This window comes from Neopelma chrysocephalum, unplaced genomic scaffold (assembly GCF_003984885.1).
Source record: "Neopelma chrysocephalum unplaced genomic scaffold, ASM398488v2 Primary Assembly neopelma1_60, whole genome shotgun sequence".
NCBI lineage: Eukaryota > Metazoa > Chordata > Aves > Passeriformes > Pipridae > Neopelma > Neopelma chrysocephalum.
The window spans coordinates 14,270,551-14,291,195 of NW_020897715.1; the positions used below are offsets into that span (position 1 = coordinate 14,270,551).

At 45.9% G+C, this 20,645-nt stretch overlaps 1 protein-coding gene across 3 annotated transcripts in view; it reads left to right on the forward strand.

The window, feature by feature from the left end:
* The window catches only part of LOC113966458 (galactosylgalactosylxylosylprotein 3-beta-glucuronosyltransferase 1-like), a 28,949-nt gene extending 11,206 nt beyond the window's left edge, over positions 1 to 17,743 (forward strand). Inside the window, exons 2-6 of one of the 3 annotated variants that reach the window (XM_027681206.1) lie at positions 8,058 to 8,206; positions 8,596 to 9,131; positions 10,471 to 10,767; positions 11,263 to 11,370; positions 14,430 to 17,743. In XM_027681206.1, coding sequence (XP_027537007.1) covers positions 8,095 to 8,206; positions 8,596 to 9,131; positions 10,471 to 10,767; positions 11,263 to 11,349 — 1,032 coding nt within the window. In that variant the 5' untranslated portion in view covers positions 8,058 to 8,094 and the 3' untranslated portion in view covers positions 11,350 to 11,370; positions 14,430 to 17,743. Of the gene's footprint in view, positions 1 to 8,057; positions 8,207 to 8,592; positions 9,132 to 10,470; positions 10,768 to 11,262; positions 11,371 to 14,429 lie in introns of all 3 variants that reach the window. The other 2 variants (XM_027681204.1, XM_027681205.1) reach the window with 2 other exon arrangements.
* Positions 17,744 to 20,645: the final 2,902 nt, after the last annotated feature.

Genomic DNA, 20,645 nt, shown 5'->3' on the forward strand with positions numbered 1-20,645 from the left:
CTTTTTACTTCTCACACAACTAACAACTGCGTGATGTGGTGGCAACTCATCAGGGCTGGTCAGTGTCCTCTCTGTGCTAATCTATATGGAGCAGTCACTCACAAAAACATTCCACACAAATTTGCTGTTTTCTTGGTGGTTTTATTGATCACATAACTCAGCCAGCACTCCCAAATAAAAACTCTGGGCGATTCTTGCCTTTGCATTGCACTCACTTGCCCACAGTTCTTCCATGCAATAATGGAACTTGACTTCAGATTCTTCAGGGTGCCAGCACATACATGTAACCATTAAAATGTCAGTATTCCCACAGGTTTTGGGAACATATTCAGCTACATTGATATTTTAAATGGCATAATCACTGTTCCACTCATTTGCACTCTGATTTCAGCCAGAGAAGCTTCTCCTTTGCTTTCTTTTGACCTCCTTAGGGCTAACCAGGAAGTCCAGCAGGGAAGAGCATTTCAACATTGCCTTTGAAAGCAGGAGGAAAACAAGCTGTCTAAATCAATCAAGGGTGTGCATTAGTGATAGCATGTTCCTCTGGAGGTCTGCATTTGATGTCATATTGACACATAGCTAAGATCAAAGCCTGTCTCTGCATCCTGGCTGCTACCACAGGAACAGCATTAGCCTTTGGGCCTCATATCTTTAGAAGGAGCTTGTGATCAACATGATTTTTTTCCTCCCAAAACAAGCACCTGTGAAATATAATTATCCATCAAATAATGCCTAATGCCTTTTTCTCTGATAAAGTAATTCCTCTCCATCTTTGAAAATGTTCTGGAAGGAAATACTATGGGTTTTTCCTTTCTGCTTTTGTAAGAAATCTGTAAAATGACAGCTCCCACTCCTGCTGAACAGGCATCAGCTGTTAACTCAGTAGGGAAAGATCTGAATGAAATATACAGAAACTTTGGAACAATCCGCTATTGTTTTTGCTTCCTTAGAATTATTTTGCCTCCTCGGAAAAAAAAAAAAGAAAAAAGCCTTTTTTTTGTTGGCTAATGCAGATATTGGGCTGATTCATGCTGATATGTTTGGAATGATTATTCTGTAATAGTCATCAGCGTCTGAAAAGGACTTCAGTTCTGCCAGAGCTCAGCAGCAGGGGAGAGAAGCTGACATTTGAATAAGCCCCCGACTTTCCTTCCAAGAGAGGATAACTCCAAGCTTAGAGGTCTCTCGGGAGACAGCTAGCTTTCTCAGGAGACATCTGGTACCACCTGCTTCTCTTTAGGCCTGAGTTGCTAATCTTTCTCCAGGTCTTTCTGGCACCCCTGGATTACAGCTCTGCAGTGCAAGGAAATTGCGATGGGGCAGAGGGCTGTGTCCCTCAGAGTCACAGCCCACCCTTGCCAATGCTCAGGGGGCAGGAAGGTGGTGACAGGTTGCATGGGTCGATCATGAAGGACATTTGGATCTCAGCTGATTAAAAATAGCCTGGTTTAGACCTCCTTTTTCAGGCTCCGGAAGGCTCCCTGCAAGGATGAGTTTTGCAGCCAAGTTCAAGGTCTAGTGTTTATCTGAACTGGGTTATCTCCATTCCTGCTGATAGCCCAGATAGCGCCTGGATACCCTTGATCTACCTGGGGATAGCAGGCTGAGCCACGTGCTGTCTCTAAAGTATTGGATCCCATGGGACATAGCCAGCAGATTTAATTAGCTTCGTTAAAGTTTCCTTTTTGTTTTCTGTTGAGGTTTTTCAGCCTTTTTTTTTTTTTCAAATTGGAACAAAGCCCTGTATAAAGCATCACCCTCCTCCAGTCTGTGTTCCCCCACGCAAGCCACATGTCTGGGATAAGGATGCTTTTGGGAAAGGCACCATGCCAAGCTGTTTATGGACCAAGACTGGAGGAAGATTCTTGACTTGGGTTCATGTGGGCAGTGGAGAGATGGGGGGGTGTGCATAGTGTATTCCCCAAGGACAAGTCTGGTTTCTGGGCTGAAGTAACTGCGCTCCCATACGGTGAAGGGATCAGAGCTGGCAGGGAGAGGATGAATCCTTTCTTTGCATCTGAGGAAAAGGCACAGGAACTTGGGAAGGGCGGCTGTTTCACTGGGAGTGACTCACTTCCTGGGGAAGTTGTCCCCACAGGAGCCTGCTCACCGAGAGACAGAGTATAGATGGGGCTGAGCCTTGAAACCCCACAGCTGCTGGTAGTTCTACTCTTCCTGCCCTGGGGAAGGACCTGGCCATCCTTCCCTGTATTGTTTTATTATTTGTAGTTCTCTGATTTTTGTCTCTTCAGGGGACTCAGTTAATTTTCCCCTGCCCTCTGTCCCCACAAGTGGTAGAGAAGTGCTCGCCTCATTCAGATGGCAGGTGTCACTTGCCTGAAGGCATTCAGAAGGTCTGCAGCAGAGGGAGGATTAAAACCCCTAGCAGAAGAACATTCTTCCATCTTCAGACAGAACCACAGTCTTCTACATTGCCTGTACTACTGTGGTTTAGGTGTGGTTTAGGAGAGAGCCTTTCTCTTCCCTGTTCCATGCACCTCTCCTATGAAGTCATGCTGAAAGAATTGAGATTGTTCAGTCTGGAGAAGAGAAGGCTCCAGGAAGACCTTAAAGCACCTTCCAGTACCTAAAGGGGGCTACAAGAGAGCTGGAGAGGGACTTTTTATAAGGGCGTGTACTGATAGGACAAGGGGAAATGGCTTCAAACTGAAAGAGGGCAAGTGTAGATTAGATATTAGAGAGCATTTTTCACTTTAAGGGTAGAGAGACACCAGCACAGAGAGCTTGTGGCCGCCCCATCCCTGAAAGTGTACAAGGCCAAGTTGGATGCAGCTTTGAGCAACCTGGTCTAGTAGAAGGTGTCCCTGCCCATTAAATGATCTTGAAGGTCCCTTGCAACCCATATCCTTCAATTATTCTATGATTCTATGACACTCTTTCAGATGCACAAATGCTGCTCAATCCAAAACAATCCATGATTCCATAATTAACATTTCTCTTCCTGGAAAAAAATACTCTTCCTTCTTTTTTTTCCCTTTGCTTTTCAGCCACCCAGTTCCATCAGAGTTTAGGGGAGAAATTGGTATTTATTGAGCAGAAAACCAAATTTTCCTTTTCCCCTTCTCTTTCTCACCACCACAAAAAATACAGCTGACCGTGAACCCTCCTTTCTGTCCTACAATGATGCTATTCCTGCAGATCTGTCTTGGGGTCAGAGGAGTCTCACTACTGAGAAATGTCCTGTGTGGCTGTGTTTGCACAGTAATTACCCCTGCTTATTCCAGAGCAATAACCCATTCCACCCACTTCTGTGGTTCCTTGAATCCATCCTCCCACTTTATCAAGCACATCTCAAACAGGCAGCCAGCTGCCTGGTGAGGGGAAGCGCTGCAGCATCTTGGCCTGTCTCGATTTTAAACACTATTGTAGTTTCGGCTGAGGGCTCTGATGGGCCCGAGGGAATGGGGGGAGAGGGGACAGCAGCTTCCTGTGCATTTCAGCAAAGCAGAGACTGAGCCGGTGCTGCTCACCACAAATACCGGCACTGTCATGAATTATGCATTCCTTGTTTAAAGAGAGGTCGCTCTCATCAATAATTGAAAACTCCCTGCTCTGCCTTCAGCATCACATCTCCCACACCGGGAGTTAGGAATCTCATGAAATCTGCATGGACTTCCTCAAGGTGGCTAGAGGCTGATGGAGAGAGGCAGCAAAATGCAGGCAAAACAAACCAAAAACCCTGCTGACAGTTTCAGTGCATGAAATTAAGAGTCATCTGCATCTACCTGCAGCTCTGCTCCAGTTCTGCCCCTCACACTCCTCTCTCCTCCCCTCTCCACGCCTCTCTCCTCCCAGGGTATGCACAGAATGGTAGGCTTGTAAACATGGTACAAACCAAGATTAGCAAGTGTTTCTTGAAACTTTTGGCTCTGTTAGCTGAGACTAGTTTGCTTTGAGTGCTTGCCTAGAAAATCTCTACACTGAATGGCGGGATGTTCCCAGGGGACACTTTGAACCGTGAAACTTGTCCCTCTGGGAAGATAATGATCTTTACAGCCTGTGTCTCCAACTATAGCTGTACAGTCCTGGGGCTGGTTCAGCATTCAGGGTCTTCTAAGCCTGGCTCAGGTAGACTGGCTGCCCTGAACCAGAGGCTGCAAAATCACCTTTCTTGCAGACCAAACTTTTCAAAAGGTGTGGTTCTTATTCCGGATAAGGAGGAGGAGGGCAGAACCAAAACCTCAGAACAGACCTACCGAAGCCCATGTGATTCTAATAAATTTCTGAGTTATCAAGGAGGATGTAAATTGAGCAGCTTTTCAACACGGTTGTAGGAAAATTGCAGGCACCTGAACTCATATGTCAGCCTGATAATCCCCAGTCAGCTGGGTCTCTTCCTAACTTTCACCTTTCTCTGCCATTCACTCAGCACATCCTTTCAAACTCCTCTGCAACTTAGGGAGAAAAGTCACTGCCTGAGTTGTTCTCCAGCCTGGAATCCTTATCCCTCTCTCAATATCTGGGCTATCCTGCCTGTAACAAATTGTTGGTAATTAGTCAACAGCAGATGAAGGGACTGGTCACATGCAATGCTCTGAACCTCAGCCAGATCTAACTTCTCTTCAGTATCAGTCTGGGGCATTCGGCTCTTCTCACTGTGTGCTCCTCTGGTTCTCTTCTCCTGAATCCTTTCAGATTAAGGCCCCCTGCATCAGCACATGAGCCTAAACGGAGGCTGAATGTTGTGGTATCTCAGGAACTGAGAAGTCTGACAAAGCAGCATGAAACAAAAGCAGTACAAGAAACATTTTGTCCCTATCATGCTCAGTTTTGTGCTCTGTGTGTGTGTTTGTTTATTTTTTAATGGAGAACAGAAGATTGATGGATGAAATTAAGAAGAGGGATGTGTAATTGGAAAACAGCTCAAGAAAGCTACAGGCAGCATATTGAAGGCATCCATCAAACATCCAGCTAATGTTGTTAAGGGTGTGTAACACAAACAAGGGCTGCATGAGACACTAGGGAAAAAAAAGAAAAGGAAAGAGAAAGGGGAATAGGCAGGACAGGAGAAATAGCAAGGGAGGAGAAGTGCCAGCAAGAGAGTACAATCAATAATATTTGTATTGCGAGCACATCCAAAGGCTCCTGTTGGGATCAGTGCCGGACTGTACAAGCACATTAAGGGATAGTCCCTGCCCTCTACAGCTTAAATCCAGGAATTACCGGATGATCGCTGGAGATGGGTTTAGATGATCACAAAATTTTCTTCTGATCTTCAATCTCATTTAATAGGATCTACTCTGAAAGAGTTTAAGGCAGAAGGAAGGTAACTGGTTGTGCCAAGAATACACATAGTAATGCTTGCCAGCAGGCATGCAATTAATCTGAACCACTTAGGAGACTTTGTTTTTAATTATAAAAAGTAGGTAAAAATATGTGCAGTAAACCTCTGTAAGCCCCACTGGGGCCATCAGCAGGCTACTCAGAGGTATTGAAATGTGACTGGGTTCTGATACTCTGTTTTCAAAAGGATGGGCTGATGCTTTAATGGACTACTTTGTGGGAAATATTCTATGCAGGGTGGACATTAAGAGAATGCAAAGGGCCTTTGTGTGGGGAAGGATAGAAGACAAAGGCTAAAATTATTAGTAAGTCAGGGAATTCCTGCAGTCCTGGAAAGAGGTAAGAAAAGAGATTCTTAAGGATTGAGATAAGGCAGGTGAAAGATGTAAAGCAACAAAGAAGAGCACAAGCATGATGGATACAGTGGGAGAAAGTGGGGGAGAGAAGGCACCATTTTAAAGAGAAAACAAAGTATTCCAAGAGATATTTTTTGAAAATGGGGTTAAAGTCAGCTCCTCTGCAAGGTTCACAAGTTACCCAGGGCTTTATGCAAGGCTTAACTTGTTCAGCATTGCCTGCTTTGGAAAAGTAATAGAGAGAAGGTGCATGTAGAAATAAATGAGCACAAAGCACCAGGGGAGTTGCACACACAGACAACATCTCCACTTGTTTGCAGTGTTCGGGAAGCATGAACAGGGCTGGCTGGAAGGGGGAGGAGGAGAAAGAACTAGAAAGGGAATTCGTTAAAAAATCTTCTAACTCTGATCCACTCTCCTCTGTGCTCTCTTGGTAACACAGCTGCCACTGCTGCCTCCTCCTCTCCTTCCCTCCAGAAGCAACCTGAGTTTGCAGCAGTGGCAGATCTGCTGCATAGAAACTGCGTCTGTATAATTAAGTCCTTTTATTAAAGGGAAAAAGCACTGGCTGCCTGACTCTACTGCAGGGATGTTTGTAATTTCAAGCTACCAGAGGAAGCAAGGAGCTTCAAGGAGCCTGAGTGGACCTAGGTATCTGCTATTGTTATTAGCAATCTTTGGATTTCTTTTGTGGCTCTGTCTGTTTTCACAGCCATGAATGATGGAAGCTTTTCTCTGCAGTGCTGTGCGAGGAAGAGAAGGGATTTCCTGTAGGGAAAGCAGCCCCTGGAGTGGGTAATATCATTCTGCCCTGTGTCCAGCCTGGATCTGTAGCTTACCAAACACCTATGCCTTTGGCATTAGAGCTTGAAGGGGACTCTTGTACCTGCCTGGGACCCAGTCATCAAAACCCAATGAAGCTATGCAGAGCCAGCATGTTTGCTGCACAAGGCTCCTGCTGGCATCACCAAAACACTCCCACGTGTCCCCGGCCACACAGGTTCCTTGGCCCACTTCTTCACCAGTTTCTGATAGCATGAAAGTAGAGAAATGGGCACCATGGTGTTTACTGAGTGAGTAGGTAAGAAACATTAGAGATTATCACCATGAATGGCTGTTTTGGGAAGCAGTCAGTGGAAGTAGATTCCCTTGAGGGATGGCTCCAGTGTGGTACCATTGGTGCCGAACAAGGAATGAGCTTGTGTAGCAGTAATTACCTTAACAGGGAATGCTTGTGTGCATCCACTTGAAGACTTGCTGAGATGTGCTAGCTTCTGTCAGATCTGGCTGAAATAGATTTGATAGTTATTGGTGGTAGGGCACTAATGAGCCCCGCAATTGTATAATCCTTGTTTTTTTCAGGACACCAAGGTAAAATGTCAGGGAAACAATTAAAGACAGATTGTAAGAAGGTCCCAGAGGATAAATTTAGAATAGCATCTCCTAATAATTCCAGGAGTACCCTGTGGCTGCTGTCACTGCAAAGCAGAGCCCTTTTGAACTAGTTGTCGTGTTTCTTCTCACGTCATTCTCTAAGGCTGAAGCAAGGCAATCCTTCCCGTTTGGACAGATGAGGAGCTGCTAGACCCAAATCCTTGACAAGGAGTTGTCTTTGAATAATATGTGCCTAGGTCCCTTTTAGGACCCTGGTTTTAGATGACTGGCCTTCACTACACATAAAATTCCCTGGCCTTCAGCCCAGGACTGCAAGAGGATCTGGTGGAGCCTGCTGGGTACTCTGAAGTCTGTCATTTAAACTAAGTGCTGCAATAGCCAAACACTGGAAGCCAGAAGGAGAAAGTGATGTGGAATAATTAAACTTTCAGTAGGCATCACCAGCACTGTGGAATGACCAAGGCAGGGATTTCATGGAAAAGTTAGTAGGTGATAACATGCATCCCTGATTGCCTCAGATGAATTAAAACCGCAGAGATGAAAGAGATGCTGGCTATCTTGAGGATGCCTGACATTATTTGTTTTCTCCACTTGCATATGCAGGCACACAAATCTTTCACACAATTTTAAAAAATTGTACAAAAGAAGCAAATTAAATGGTCACTGCAAAGCTCAAGAATGAACACGAGTCCCAGAGAGGGGGCAAGTAGCAGTCTTCTCTGGCTTCAGAATCAGCAACATGAACAACCTTAAGTTAAGGACAGTGGGTTTATCATGGGACAGTGGAAGTTCTTTATAGCAACATCAATAGCTAAAAGCTTTATTCAATAGCACCAGAGTTGGCCAGGGCAGCTGGCCCATGGTTAGGGCCTGCAATGTTAATGGGGCTCCTTGTGAACTTAGGCAAACACTTTGCTGGATCAGGGCCAAACATTTATCATGTCTCCCTGCATTTGTGGCAACTGATATTTTGGAACCTTACTCTTTTTTCTTTTCTGAAAGGTAGAGAGATGCCTGGGCATTGGAAGCTCCCTGCAGCATGCTGAGGAGACGTAACCTTCTTACCACGCTCCTGATTGCCTTGCCATGGGCTCTTCTCCTGACCTTGTGGCACCAATACCCAACCACCCACTACCTCAGCCTGCTGAGAAGTAAGTGCAAGAGTTCTGCTGTCATTGTGCTGGTGGTTGTGATGATTGCTGGTTCGAATCCTGGTAGGAGATGCTCTCTAGTGGGATGGGTTAAACAAAGATAAGGTTGCCTGAAGGCCCCCTAAGGGTTTGCCTACAGTAGGCACATAAACTGTTCTTAAGAGCATGTTAAACATGTATCTTGGGCTGGCTTTGGGGAGAGGATGCTGTTGTGCTGAGCACTGACTTCAGACAGATGTGTCCCAATCTCCTCCTTGAAGAGGAGGCAGCCCGGCAGTTGTTAGTCCTCTAACATCTTCTTGTTCTTTTCTCCTTCTCCTTCTTTTTCTTCGTCTTCCTGTTCCTTCCTTCCTGCCTTCCTTCCTTCCTTCCTTCCTTCGCCCCAGAAGAGACAGATGAGAACGTGACCTCTAAAGCTCTCCTCAATGGTACGTCTGCACTGAGAGAAGAAGGCTTCCCATCATGCACTCGGCAGCAGCAAAGCATAGGGGCTACCCCTAAAATCATCCAGAATTATGTGTACTCCAGGCCTCCCCCATGGTCAGACACCCTGCCAACCATCTTTGTTATTACTCCTACCTACACCCGGCCGGTGCAAAAAGCTGAGCTGACCCGCCTGGCCAACACCTTCCTACATGTACAGAACCTGCACTGGGTGGTGGTGGAGGACTCGCCGCGGAGGACCAACCTGGTATCCAACCTGCTGGAGAAGGCTGGGCTCAACTTCACCCACCTCAATGTGGAGACGCCCAAGAGCCTGAAGCTGGGTCTCTCTTGGATCCCATCCCACACCCCAAGAGGGACACTGCAGAGGAACCTGGGGCTGCACTGGCTGAGGGACAGCTTCAGCAACACTGCACCACCAGAAGGGGTGGTGTATTTTGCCGATGATGATAATACCTACAGCCTGGAACTCTTTGAAGAGGTAAGAGATGTAAAATTACATGGGGCAGAAAAGCAGGATATAGCTGCAGAGCCTCTTAAGTCCAGTTGCACTTGCAAAGACCTCTAAGGCAGGTCTACCACATGGACTTTTATCATCAGCTGGGAGACAAGGGCTCTGGCATGCTGCCTGGAGCCCACCTCACCAACTCTGCATATAATGCCGGCTGGGTGTAGGGCAGATGCAAACCTACAGTTATGCAAACCCAGGAACCATGTTTCAAAGGGCTTAACGAGCAAAGAGCACATCTGCCATAGTACAGACTGCAGATGTGAATAGTCACTCACACACCATTGCACCAGCTAGAGTCCCTTTTGCAGGGGACCAGAGGATATATACCCCAGAATTTATACTTCACCACAGGGACAGCTGACCTAATTTAAATAAGCACCAAAGACATACTTCCGGCAAAGCATAAATCTGCACTGTTGTAGGGGTGTGATGGGTAGGGGATGGCAGGACAGTTGTCTGAATTTCTAGTCTGCCTTTACTCCTTGGCTGCCCTTCAGTACTTCAGTTGCAGCCACCACAACAGGGCTGTGCCTCTGGGATCACAGAAGCTTGCCCAGACTTCAGCTGGAAACCTGGCTTTTGTGAGATGCCAAGTCTATTGTAAACTTGCAAAAATCCAGTAAACTCTCTTGTCACCAATTAAAGCCAAACTGTACTAAGCCACTTGAAGTGCAGAATTATGCATCAGAACATATTTCCAGTTCTCAGAATTTTTTAGATGTCTGTTAAGCTCATCCTTTCTTGCTTCCTTCCAGATCCTTTCTGACAATTTCAATAAAACCACACTCTTTTAGGCAGTAGCCATGGATGAAAAAACAGGGTGGGGGATGGGGGGAGAAATAATAAATGAGGACAAAGATGGATCAATCATGGGGGGAGATTACTTCCGTGAGGATGAAACTGGAGTGAGTGGCGTTAATAGTACAGAGCTAGAAGCTTGGTAGAAGTTGTACGTGGCATTTACAAAAATGATAAAATTCTACCAAAAAAAGGAAGAAAGTTCAAATGACATCAGAAAACCGAAGGTTTTCATTCTTCTGAGGGACTGAACATGGGCACAGAGAAGCAGTGAAGCAGGTGTTCAGAGGATAATGTGCTAAAAAACAGTCTTGTGGCTTTGGAAGCTGTAGCTCTTCAAGCGGTAGCACTAGTGCTGCCTAGAGCGATGTGCTGCCTAGAGCAATGTGATTGAATGAGAAGTCAACAGGGGAGGACGGGTGCCAGTGAAAGCAAAGAATGGCACACTAATGGTTTGGGACAAACACTGTGGGGTTGAATTCTCACAGCACTGTTTCTTTCCGGCACACAGATGCGCTACACAAGGAGGGTGTCAGTCTGGCCAGTGGCTTTCGTTGGGGGGCTGCGATATGAATCCCCAAAAGTGAGCCCAGCAGGGAAGGTGGTGGGCTGGAAAACCGTATTTGATCCTAATCGTCCCTTTGCTATTGACATGGCTGGATTTGCTATCAGCATCAAGCTGATTTTGGAGAAGCCTCACGCCAGTTTCAAGCTGGAGGGAGTTAAAGGAGGCTACCAGGAAACCAGTCTCCTGAAGGATCTAGTGACCATGGATGGGCTGGAGCCCAAAGCAGCCAACTGCACAAAGGTGAGTAGGACAAGAAACCTTGAAGATACAATCTCCTTGCTGTGTCCTGGCTGCTTTTACAACCTTCTGCCCTGCTCCTCTACCTTCCACTGTGCCTGCCCTGTGCTGGCACATGTCAGTGCCAAATGGTGTTGGGACAGACGGACAAAGCCTGCCAAATTCTTCTCAGATGTGAAGCTCAGAGAGAGCTGAGAAGCAGTGTTATGCATTCTGTGTTAATAAAGAACCTCAGACGTACAATTTGTGCCCAGACTGCTTCTCCAAAATCCAGGAGGATTGGCAGAGGTTTGAGTCTGGGGTTTTGGTCCAGAATGATTCCTCCTCCTTGTCACTGTTTCATGCACCTGTGAAGTGTATCCCAGGATCAACCCCTTTGAATCACGTGCTTCAAACAGCTGTGAACCCCAGGTTTCTGAGTATCCCATCCCATGGATGTGGTACTCCCATTGTTTCCATGGCATCCAGAATCCTTGAACTCCTTGTATTTCCTTCTAGGTGCTGGTCTGGCACACGAGAACCGAGAGGCCCACTCTGGTTAATGAAGGCAAGCGTGGATTTACAGACCCCAGAGTAGAGGTGTAAGCAAAGAGCCAGCTCCAGGGTGTGAGTACCTTTGTCTGTATTGTTTTTAACAGGACAAAAAATGTGTACCCGTCTCCTTATTTATGCTATTATTTCCTCAAAAACTGCATATATGACTGTCCCAGTAATTAACCATGCCACCCTTTGAACAAGAAGTTTCTTACTCATTCAATACTCCTTGCAGATCACATGGAAGCTTTGCCAGCTTACAGACAGAGAGAAAAGTGGCAGCAGAGTCCTTCAGCTTCACTCAGTATTAAGGACAAGATAAATTCCTTGCTCCACTCTTTCTGCCAACTCCAAACTCTCTTTAGTGTGGGAGTTGTCCTACAGTGTATGGAAGGAAACCACACTCCTGCAGACAACCTTTTGTCCCAGAAGCCCTCCCACCTCTGCAGTGCTTCATGCATCCACCTTCAGCTTTTATCCTGGATGAACAGCTGTGGTGTGGGTGCAGCAGGGAAAGGCTGATGGAATGCTTAGACCACCACAGAACAGGAAATGGCAAAGCACAACCTACACAGACTCTCAGTTTGAGGGGTTTGGTACCAACGTTATGAGAGCTAGGAATACATCTGCTGCTGAGGAGAAATAGTAAAGGCACTAGGAAGTGCCTTTGCAGTTCGCAGAGCCAGGATCAGCAGAAGAATGGGGGATTATGGCAACCAACACTGGTGAGGGCAGGAATGTATCAGAGATCATCGATATGTTCTTAGGAAGAGCTTGATGAAGAACAGGCTTCAGAGGAGCTATGACCTCCTTTGCCAGATGCCATGCCCTCTCATCTCAGTGTCTGCCCCTGACAGATTCCTATCCTAAAAGATTCAAAAGAATAAATGTATCCCATTTTGGGAGTACCCAGCTCTTTCTGAAATGATTCATATCTGTGTCAGGATACAGGATGCTGAGTGATTTAGTCCTACTTAGGAAGATATTCTAGGGCTGCTTTTAGTTCTGACCCCAATATACACCTCAGCTCAGCTCTACCAGTGGAAATAAAACTGGCAGCTTTTATACAGACAGGAACAAGTATTTCAACTTCTGCACTGATTTCCTGTGCGCATCACGAGTAGCTGCATACAGCATTTCCACATTGTCTCATCATCTCTGAGTGACAGCTGTACAAAGAGTGCAAAGCAATCCCAGTGCCTGCACACCCAGCAGCAGATGGAAGGGACACACGTCAGTTGCCTAAACACAGACACCTGGTGCCACCATAGGCACCCTGGGGTAGCCTACCTGGCCCTCCTGTAGGGCACAAACTCTGTACCGTATCTGCCAGCCTTTTATTAATATCTCAGATATCTTAGCAACCCATAAATGATGCAAGACACCTGTGCTTAGGCAGCAGCTCCGCTTTTCACCACTGCTTTTGTGAGATCCACTAGCAGCAACAGGCTTATTTTGCATACTCACCCATTCTGAGCCTGCAGTAGGCTGAAGGTAAGATTGCCCAAACTCAGCTTACAAGCCCTCAGAATCTGGTTAACTGGTCTGGAATTACCACTTACCTTGTAAAGAATGAGCAGGTCTATAAAATCTCAGATAGATTAGATCCTCCTTGACTAATTGCCAGAGGAGGGGCTGACTGTTCCACTACAGATGCAGGGTGCAGATGCGATGTTTCCATAAATGTGCCATTTACATATCAGCACTTTTGTCCTCACCATCTCTCCCAGGCCAAACACTCAGTCATCCTCCATGAGAAATGCCACACAGAAGCTATGGATTCTCATGGGAATGGCTCCCCACAAGTCATTTGTTGTGGGAAAGGAAAGCAAACAGTCTGAGAGATAAAGACGCTGCCAGACGTTCACCAGCAGGACTTGCATCCTTATCTAAGCCATCCTCTCTGATGCTTTCAAGCAGATTGTTGGCTGGGTCAGCCCTGTAGATTTTGAAGGAGCTTTTCACTTGCACTAGCAGTGAATTTGACCACAATACCTTCTGCATCACTGTCTGCCGTGTGGGGCATCTACTCTGACCTGCCAAGTGGGCAGGAGGCATCCACTCCAGGAGACACCTGCAAGGTAAATTGCTTGACTGGGCAGTCAAGCAAAATTGTTAGATTGCCTCTCTAAAAGTTTTAAATTGAGATCTCTGCTGATGGCTACGGTGTTTCGAAGGTCCTTGCTATCAAGGCAGCTAAACTTCAGAACTTTGACAGACATGATCTCGATAAACCAGGGCTGAGGGGAAAAAAAAATTTGCTTCCCTGGGGATATTCTGTTCTTAGACACAATAGGGAGAATGTTTCCGTCTTTCCCTCCTGGCAATTAGTCCTTGTTGAGGATCAGACTGAGCCAGTTAAATCCCAGACCTCCCAGAGTCTTCTTTCCCTTCAAAGCCTGCAGATGTGAACTAGGCAGACATTGCTTGATGCAGGATTTGGCAATCGCTCATAATCTCTAGTTGGGCCACTTGCATGGCTGCTTGCCACAGAGTAACCAAAAGCTATCACAGCATACATCCCTGCCGACTCTACTGAAAAACCTTCGAAACACAGGCTTTGGCTTCTGAAAATGGAAGACAGAAATTAATTTCACTTCCTTTTTTTCTTTGTTAAAGCCCTGAAAACTATCACTCAAGACTGGTATTATAAAAACTACTTAGTCTTATTTCTAACATTTATTTACAGGCATTTGAGAGAGAAGAGTGTGTTTAGGTTAACACAGGGCTCCTGATGCCTTGTGAAATTCAGAAACAGAGAAAGTTCATCTGCATTTCAGAGCTCCCAGACAGATTGAACAGGGATCCTCAGATCTCATCCTCCTGCTCTTTCTTTAAAAAAAATTATCAAAGCAGTTAAAATAATGATTTTTAAGGGCAGACAAAAAAAGATCCATCAAAAACTTTATCTAATCCATAAATAAAATCTCCCGGCTAGGACTCTCTAGTGCAAATAGAACGAGCAGCTCTTCAGCCATATCCCAGCCCAAAGCTGTGCACAGTGTGGCTGAGGAACCTATTTGCTGATGCCTGCCAGGTGTTTGCCTCAGCCATGGGATAGTCCTGTTATACTGGATGTTGTATTGACACCTCTATCTCCTTCTTACCTCACCTTGTGTTTGTTTTGACAGAGGCAGCTGGCTGTGATCGTTCCTGAACTTTGTCAGCAACCATAGCAGCTGTGCACCCTGCCTGTTCTGCCCAGCGCTCTGCTCCACTGCTGGAGGATGATAAACACTCCCAAATGTCACCACTCTGATCAGCTCCCACTGCCCAAAAAGGTGGTAATAAGCAGGGACAGAGCTTATGTGATGCCCTGCGATCCTCCCCACCTGGGAGAGGAGTGCTTCCCTTCCCCCATGGGCCCTGTACTTCTAACCATTCATTAAAATTTATTAGATATGATCTTCATTCTCAGCTGTGCCAGCATAGGGGTTGACATCTGGGATGGGTGCAGGTGCCTCCAAAGGTCTCTCCTGCCATATGTAAAACCTGAGCTTCTGTGATTCGAGGGCAGGAGTTGTCACTAAAGCACAAATGTGGACCTGTTGGCCTGAGGCTGGTATGCTCTCAAACCAGCTTTAAAGCAAAGCTAGCCTGAGACACTCTCGCTCTGAGGGATGCATTCAGATACTTACATGGATCAGCCTTCAGTGTTGGAGAGGAAGCTGTGATGAAGCACCTCATTTGGGGTTTGGGAGTTCAGAAGCGATCTGGTGCCTACCTGTCAACTGGGATCTTGAACTGTTCCTGCTTAAGGTTGTTTTGGAAAATGCCATCCCAGATCCCCAGGCACAGAACCCTCTGGATAAAGTTCCTCTCCTGCTCGGGGAGACCTGGCAGGTACTGTACCTCAAAGGCCATGCCTCTGTGTCTTGCTGTAGGGACCAGAAAGCAAGGGCAAAGATGGATGGACTTGAACATGTTCAAGGCCTGGAAGCCTGCTGCAGCACCATCAGGTGCTCCAGTAGTCTCAAATCATGTACATGGACTTCCTTCCTAGACCGCCAGAGAGGAAGACAACTCTCTGAAGTGGAGGTGGGCTAGAAGTGCTCAGAGAAGAGGAACCCTCAGCTGGCACTCATCTGCTGTGAGAACATCAAGGAATGGGGAGACATCACTGGAAAACCTATCTTGAGCACTTACATGACAATTGAAATAGCAAATGTGACAAGGTTTTCCAATTGAACTTTGAAAGGAGCATGTGGTGCTGTGAAGAGAGAGGAGTCAGTGTCATGTGGAAGGGTTTCCCTTTCCCTCAATAGAACAGGAAGACAGCCAGGTGGAAGGCAGCCCACAAAGCAGGAGGTGCAAATGAGGACCGAAGGAAGGATGCACTGGATTAAAAGCACAAGTGTTGGTACCATGTGTGTGCGTGGGGAGTGGTGTTGCTGTGACTTTTCCAGGAAGATTCCTTGAATGACCCAGAAACCCCTTTGAGCATATCTTGAAAAAAAACCTTCTTCACTCAGGCCATGAGAAACAAGGCTTTAGGCATTCAAAATACATCAAGGATTTCACAGCTGGGGGAAAGTTATAAGCAACTGAATCATCCCTCACCCAAGAAATTCTGGGCTAGCAGAAAACTTATTTATTTGTTGATTTATTTATACTAGAATTCTTCTCTTCCTATTCCTTGTTTAGTTTTGATTTTTAGCTTAGATCACCTGACATATTCATGAAGAAAGAATATTACCCACTCGCCTCAAAACAGTAGAGCTTGGTGTTCACCGATGAATGTCATATGTTTTGTGCTCCCTGAGGTTTTTTTAAAATGGTGTCTTAAACTGGCAAAATAATCAGAAGCACAGCAAGGAGGGGAGTACAGCGAAGGAAATTATAGTTCCTTTATGCAAGAGACGTGGGTGGCATCAAGTTTCTGGCTCCCAAGCAATCACTGTGAGGTAAAAACATGAGCAAAGGAGTGCCTCACTCAGCAGATAGTCCCCATGGGATCTTAGGAAGCCTCCATGAAGGGGCCTTCTTGAAGAGTATCTGAGAGAGGGAGTTGGTCCATATTCCCTCAGTGGAGAATGAACTGCCATGCATCCTGCTAGGAGGGGGCTAAAGTACAGGAGGGGGCAAAGGGGATGAGATGCCTCCCTTCAGAGAGGGAGACAGCAGAAATCAAAGAATAGGCAACAAATAGAGAAATGGAGACTGTGTTCAGTGAGGCTTCGGACAGGGTCTGTCTGGATGAAGACACCCAGCAGTACGAGGCCATCCTCCCAGCTGTCTCAGTATGAAGAAATACTGAATGGGCTGAAAAAACAGTGTCTGGTCCCTAGGAAGGTCCTTACAGAGCAAGGGTCTGGCGTACTGTCACTGGATAGCATGAAGGAAGCCCAGCATCCACAAAATGCTTTTCACTCTGCATTTCTCAGAGCTTTCTGTCCTGTCCTCTTCAGAAGGTAACAGGGCTTGCACTCCAGTGAGCTTTGCCAACCCATCCTGCCAACAGGGCTCAAAGCTTCTACCCAGCATTAAACCAAGATTAGGCCCCCTTCTTTGTGATTTTAATGAATGAGCAAGAGTGAGGGAATAAAGGAGTTGATTTATGATCCTCCATTTTCTCCTCTGAGATAGGCAGGGTTTCTGCCCGTATGAACAGGAGGAGGAATGGTAATTAGTTCTCAGGCCTTTAGTCCTACACAGGCACTACAATAGGCTTTTGACACTGACAATGAGAGTGTATACCAAGGATCTATTCTCTTTGCAACACATACCACCATACACGTGTTTTTAGTGAGTTGTTGTTTCTACACCCCAGAAGAAAGCAAAATTACTATTCCTGTATGTACTACACTGTCAGTTCAGTGTCGGTCAGATTCAGCTCTCAAGACCAGCCCCACCACACCATCTCCATTCTTGCCCCGGCCTAGCCCTGGGGAGCAGACTTTCTGTGAATCAAGAAGTTCTGTCTGTCACTAAATTGTGCAGAACCAAGACCTTGTATGGACAGCGTGAATGTACGCAGCTGATGTTCCAGGCTAGCAGACATTTAGACCTGTTCAGCACAAATGCTCTTCCCTGTAGAGCAGCCTAAGGACAGCAAGGACTGCTGCTGGCCAAGGTGTATCAGCTAAGTTAAGATGCCTGTTTGTTAGCAGAGATGGGTGGGAGAGCCCAGCAGAGAAGCAACTGTCAAGAGTTACAGGCTTCAGGGCAAGTGAATGCAGTAAGGAGGGAAGCTGCAGATCAAGCCTGAAGTATTTAAACAAGAGAAGGCATCCCAGTGCCTGGTTTTTACTGGCGCATTAGTTAGTACCTGATATTCATGTTCTCTGAGATTCATCCAATTCACCAACCAATGTATATTACTAACCTTTCCTGTTGCAGAAAATACTAGTGATGAAAGAAGGAGAATGTCAAGAAAGCACTTTTTAATGGTTATTTATTTATATTGAATGGTACTAGAGCATTATTAAATACAATGTGAATAGTATGATATTGCACCATTGTCTTGTCTGCAGCGTAAGTGCTTACTCCTTTTCCAGGAAAACACAGCGGACTCTGCAATGGAGAATGTATCCATTTTAGTTATTCTCATTTCAAGGCTACTCATTTCAGTCTTCATCTGACCCAAATGTTACAAGAGAAAATCAAGCAAAAACATTTCAGGTCCCCAAGACTGGTGCCTGCATTATGGAGATATAGGAGACAGGAGAATATAACCTGAAATCTATAGTCTTACGGCATCTCTAGCTGTCATTTTGGACATGGTGACCATCCCTACTGAGATTGTTCTGCAAAGGTGCTGACCACGACTCAGAAGCGAGTGAGTGGTGGTCAAAACATTGGGCAGGCTGTCAGTTCTCCATCATAAAAGAGAGGGGAAGACAAGCTCTCTCAGTGAAACGTCTATTTGACAGGAAGACACTGTTGGCTAATCCAGAATCCTGGAAGAAGCTAGCAGATCCAGGTCCTGTTTGTAATGCTCTCACTGATTTGCTCTGTCTTTGGGCCAAGGTACATGACCAAGGTACGTAACCCAGTTATCTGGGTTTTTTAACACCAGCAGGACACCCACCTCCCAGAAAAGTGGAAGAAGTTTCAAGACTTTTGTGAGGAAGCCTTGCTGAAAATTTAGCATGTTAGAGCACAAGCCAAATTCATATATGTGTAATAAAAAAAATCACATTCACAAAGATGCTGCTTAAAGTACAATATGAAGTTTACAAGCCAAGATCCTGCAAAAGGCTGAGAAAGAACTTCTGTGGCCAAAGAACCTGAAACATCTACCCCATTAGAAAACAGTCACTCCCAAAAAAGAGGGACAGCTCTGATTGGCTGTAGTGACTGAAAGTTGCTGCAATGTTTGTACAACAACTAATTCTTCGTCTTCCTTTTATAGAAACCCTGGGGACTGAGAGGGCAGTGGATAAGGCACATTGACCAACACCATAGGAGCATCTGCTCTGGTATTGCTCCATTACACCAGCTGTTCCTCCCCTCCTTGGGCCCTGCATTTTCAAGGCAAAGCTCCCCAAAGTCACTTTGCTGCAGGGATCTAATGCAGGCCCCAGGAGACAGGGCATGGAAGGGAGGTGGAGAGAAAAAGAGCAAGCAAGAATGAATCTTATTAAATGCCAAAGTACTTCTTTCAGTCTCTCATCACATTTGGGGCTGATTGGAGGTAAAACTGCACTTGGAGGGAGGGAAAGCCCCCTCCCCTGGGACAATTCAGAGGCTGTCGCACAAACTTAATTTCAAGCTCTGTTGAAGATGGTGTTTGTCTTTTTTTTTTTGTATGCATTCAATTTAATTTCTCAGGCAGACGTGTGAAAATGAGAAAGGCAGACTTTTGACTGTGAAGACAGCCTCGTGCCTGTTTCTCACAGATCCAGTCTCACATTGTTTTCCTCCATCACTGCTCTCAGTAAATCGCTATGCAGAGGTTGCTAAAATGCCCGCCACCTCCCTTCCACGCTTCGATGGAGACAGTTACATTTTTTTTTTTTTTTGCTTTTAAGCAATACAATTCACTTTTAATTCAAAACACACCCTAGCTTTCCATAGCTCTGTTTAAAACAGGATCATTGTGACCTTGGAAAGGCTCAGACTTGCTGGCACCATGAAGTTCTGATCTGTACTTTGCTCTCCAGACCTGACTTGTTTGCTCTCTTGTGAGAAAAAGGGTCTTGGTGGATTTATGATCTACCCTTTTTGGTGCTGATGATTGAAGGGGAAAGAGATGAGCTGCATTTGGTTTTGGAAGGCTCCCAAGGGAGACATTCCTGGACATTCAGCTCTCTCAGCCTGCACTGAAACATGTGCTGTTTGGCTCCTCTGCAAACAGTTGATCTGGCAAGCTATATGTTCATTTTCCAGCCTTGAGAGCATATATACACACAGGTAAAAATACAGATTGGAGTAGGCTTCTGCCTTTCCATCTGACCTGATTTTTCTGACCAAAAACTGGCACAGGGTGACGATTTTTAAATCTAAGCCCTGGCTGCGAGGAAGTTAGCAGAGCCACTGGTGCGGGACAGTTCTAGTGGGTCCAGCTTCTCCCTTCTCCAAGACAGATGGAGGCAGACATGCTTTGCCCAAGTTGCTCCTACATTGTGATTTCCTACTGTGACCCAAGGAAGGATCGCAAGCGAAATATAAAGCAGTACTAGGCCCTAAAACAATTGCTGTCTGCAACTCCAGGTCATACCACGAAAATCTTGGTTGCTTTGTTTGTTTCATAGCTGACACAGAGATTTTTTCCTGTCCATGGCATTGTACTCACTGGAGCTACCATGGAACAGCAAGCGTTGCTTTGTTTTGTGGAGGGGAAGACAAGCAGGGTGGGTTTGCCGTGATCGTGGAGGGAATGGCACAGGGAGAATGTAAACAGTAGAGACTCACAGCAGTGTGCAAGAAAAGCAAGCTTTGCAGCAGCAGCATTGGGTGGGTTTCAGTAAAGAAAGACTTTGCCCAGGGAAAAGAAATGTTAAGTACATTTTTCATTTTAAAAACCAATTAAGTTTAAATTAAATGTGAAATGACGACAATTTGCATCCAGGCCTTAAGCAATCCACTTAAATTGAATAATGAGTTGTTCTGTGCAGCAGAATGACTGAGGTCGTTTCCTCTGTAGACGTATGCCCTATATCTTAGACCAAGTCTGAAGGAAGAGTACTCCCAGCTCCCCAGCTCCCCATAAAAGTGCTGTCAGCCTCTCCCCCCATCTTTTTCCTATGCCACCCTATTTGGAGGACAAACAGCAGCACATGCTTCACAGAATCACAGAATGGGTAAGGTTGGAAGGGATCGCTGGAGATCATCTGGTCCAACCTCCCTGCTCAAGCAAAATCCCCTGGAGCACGTTAGTCAGGATTGTGTCCAGGTGGCCTTGG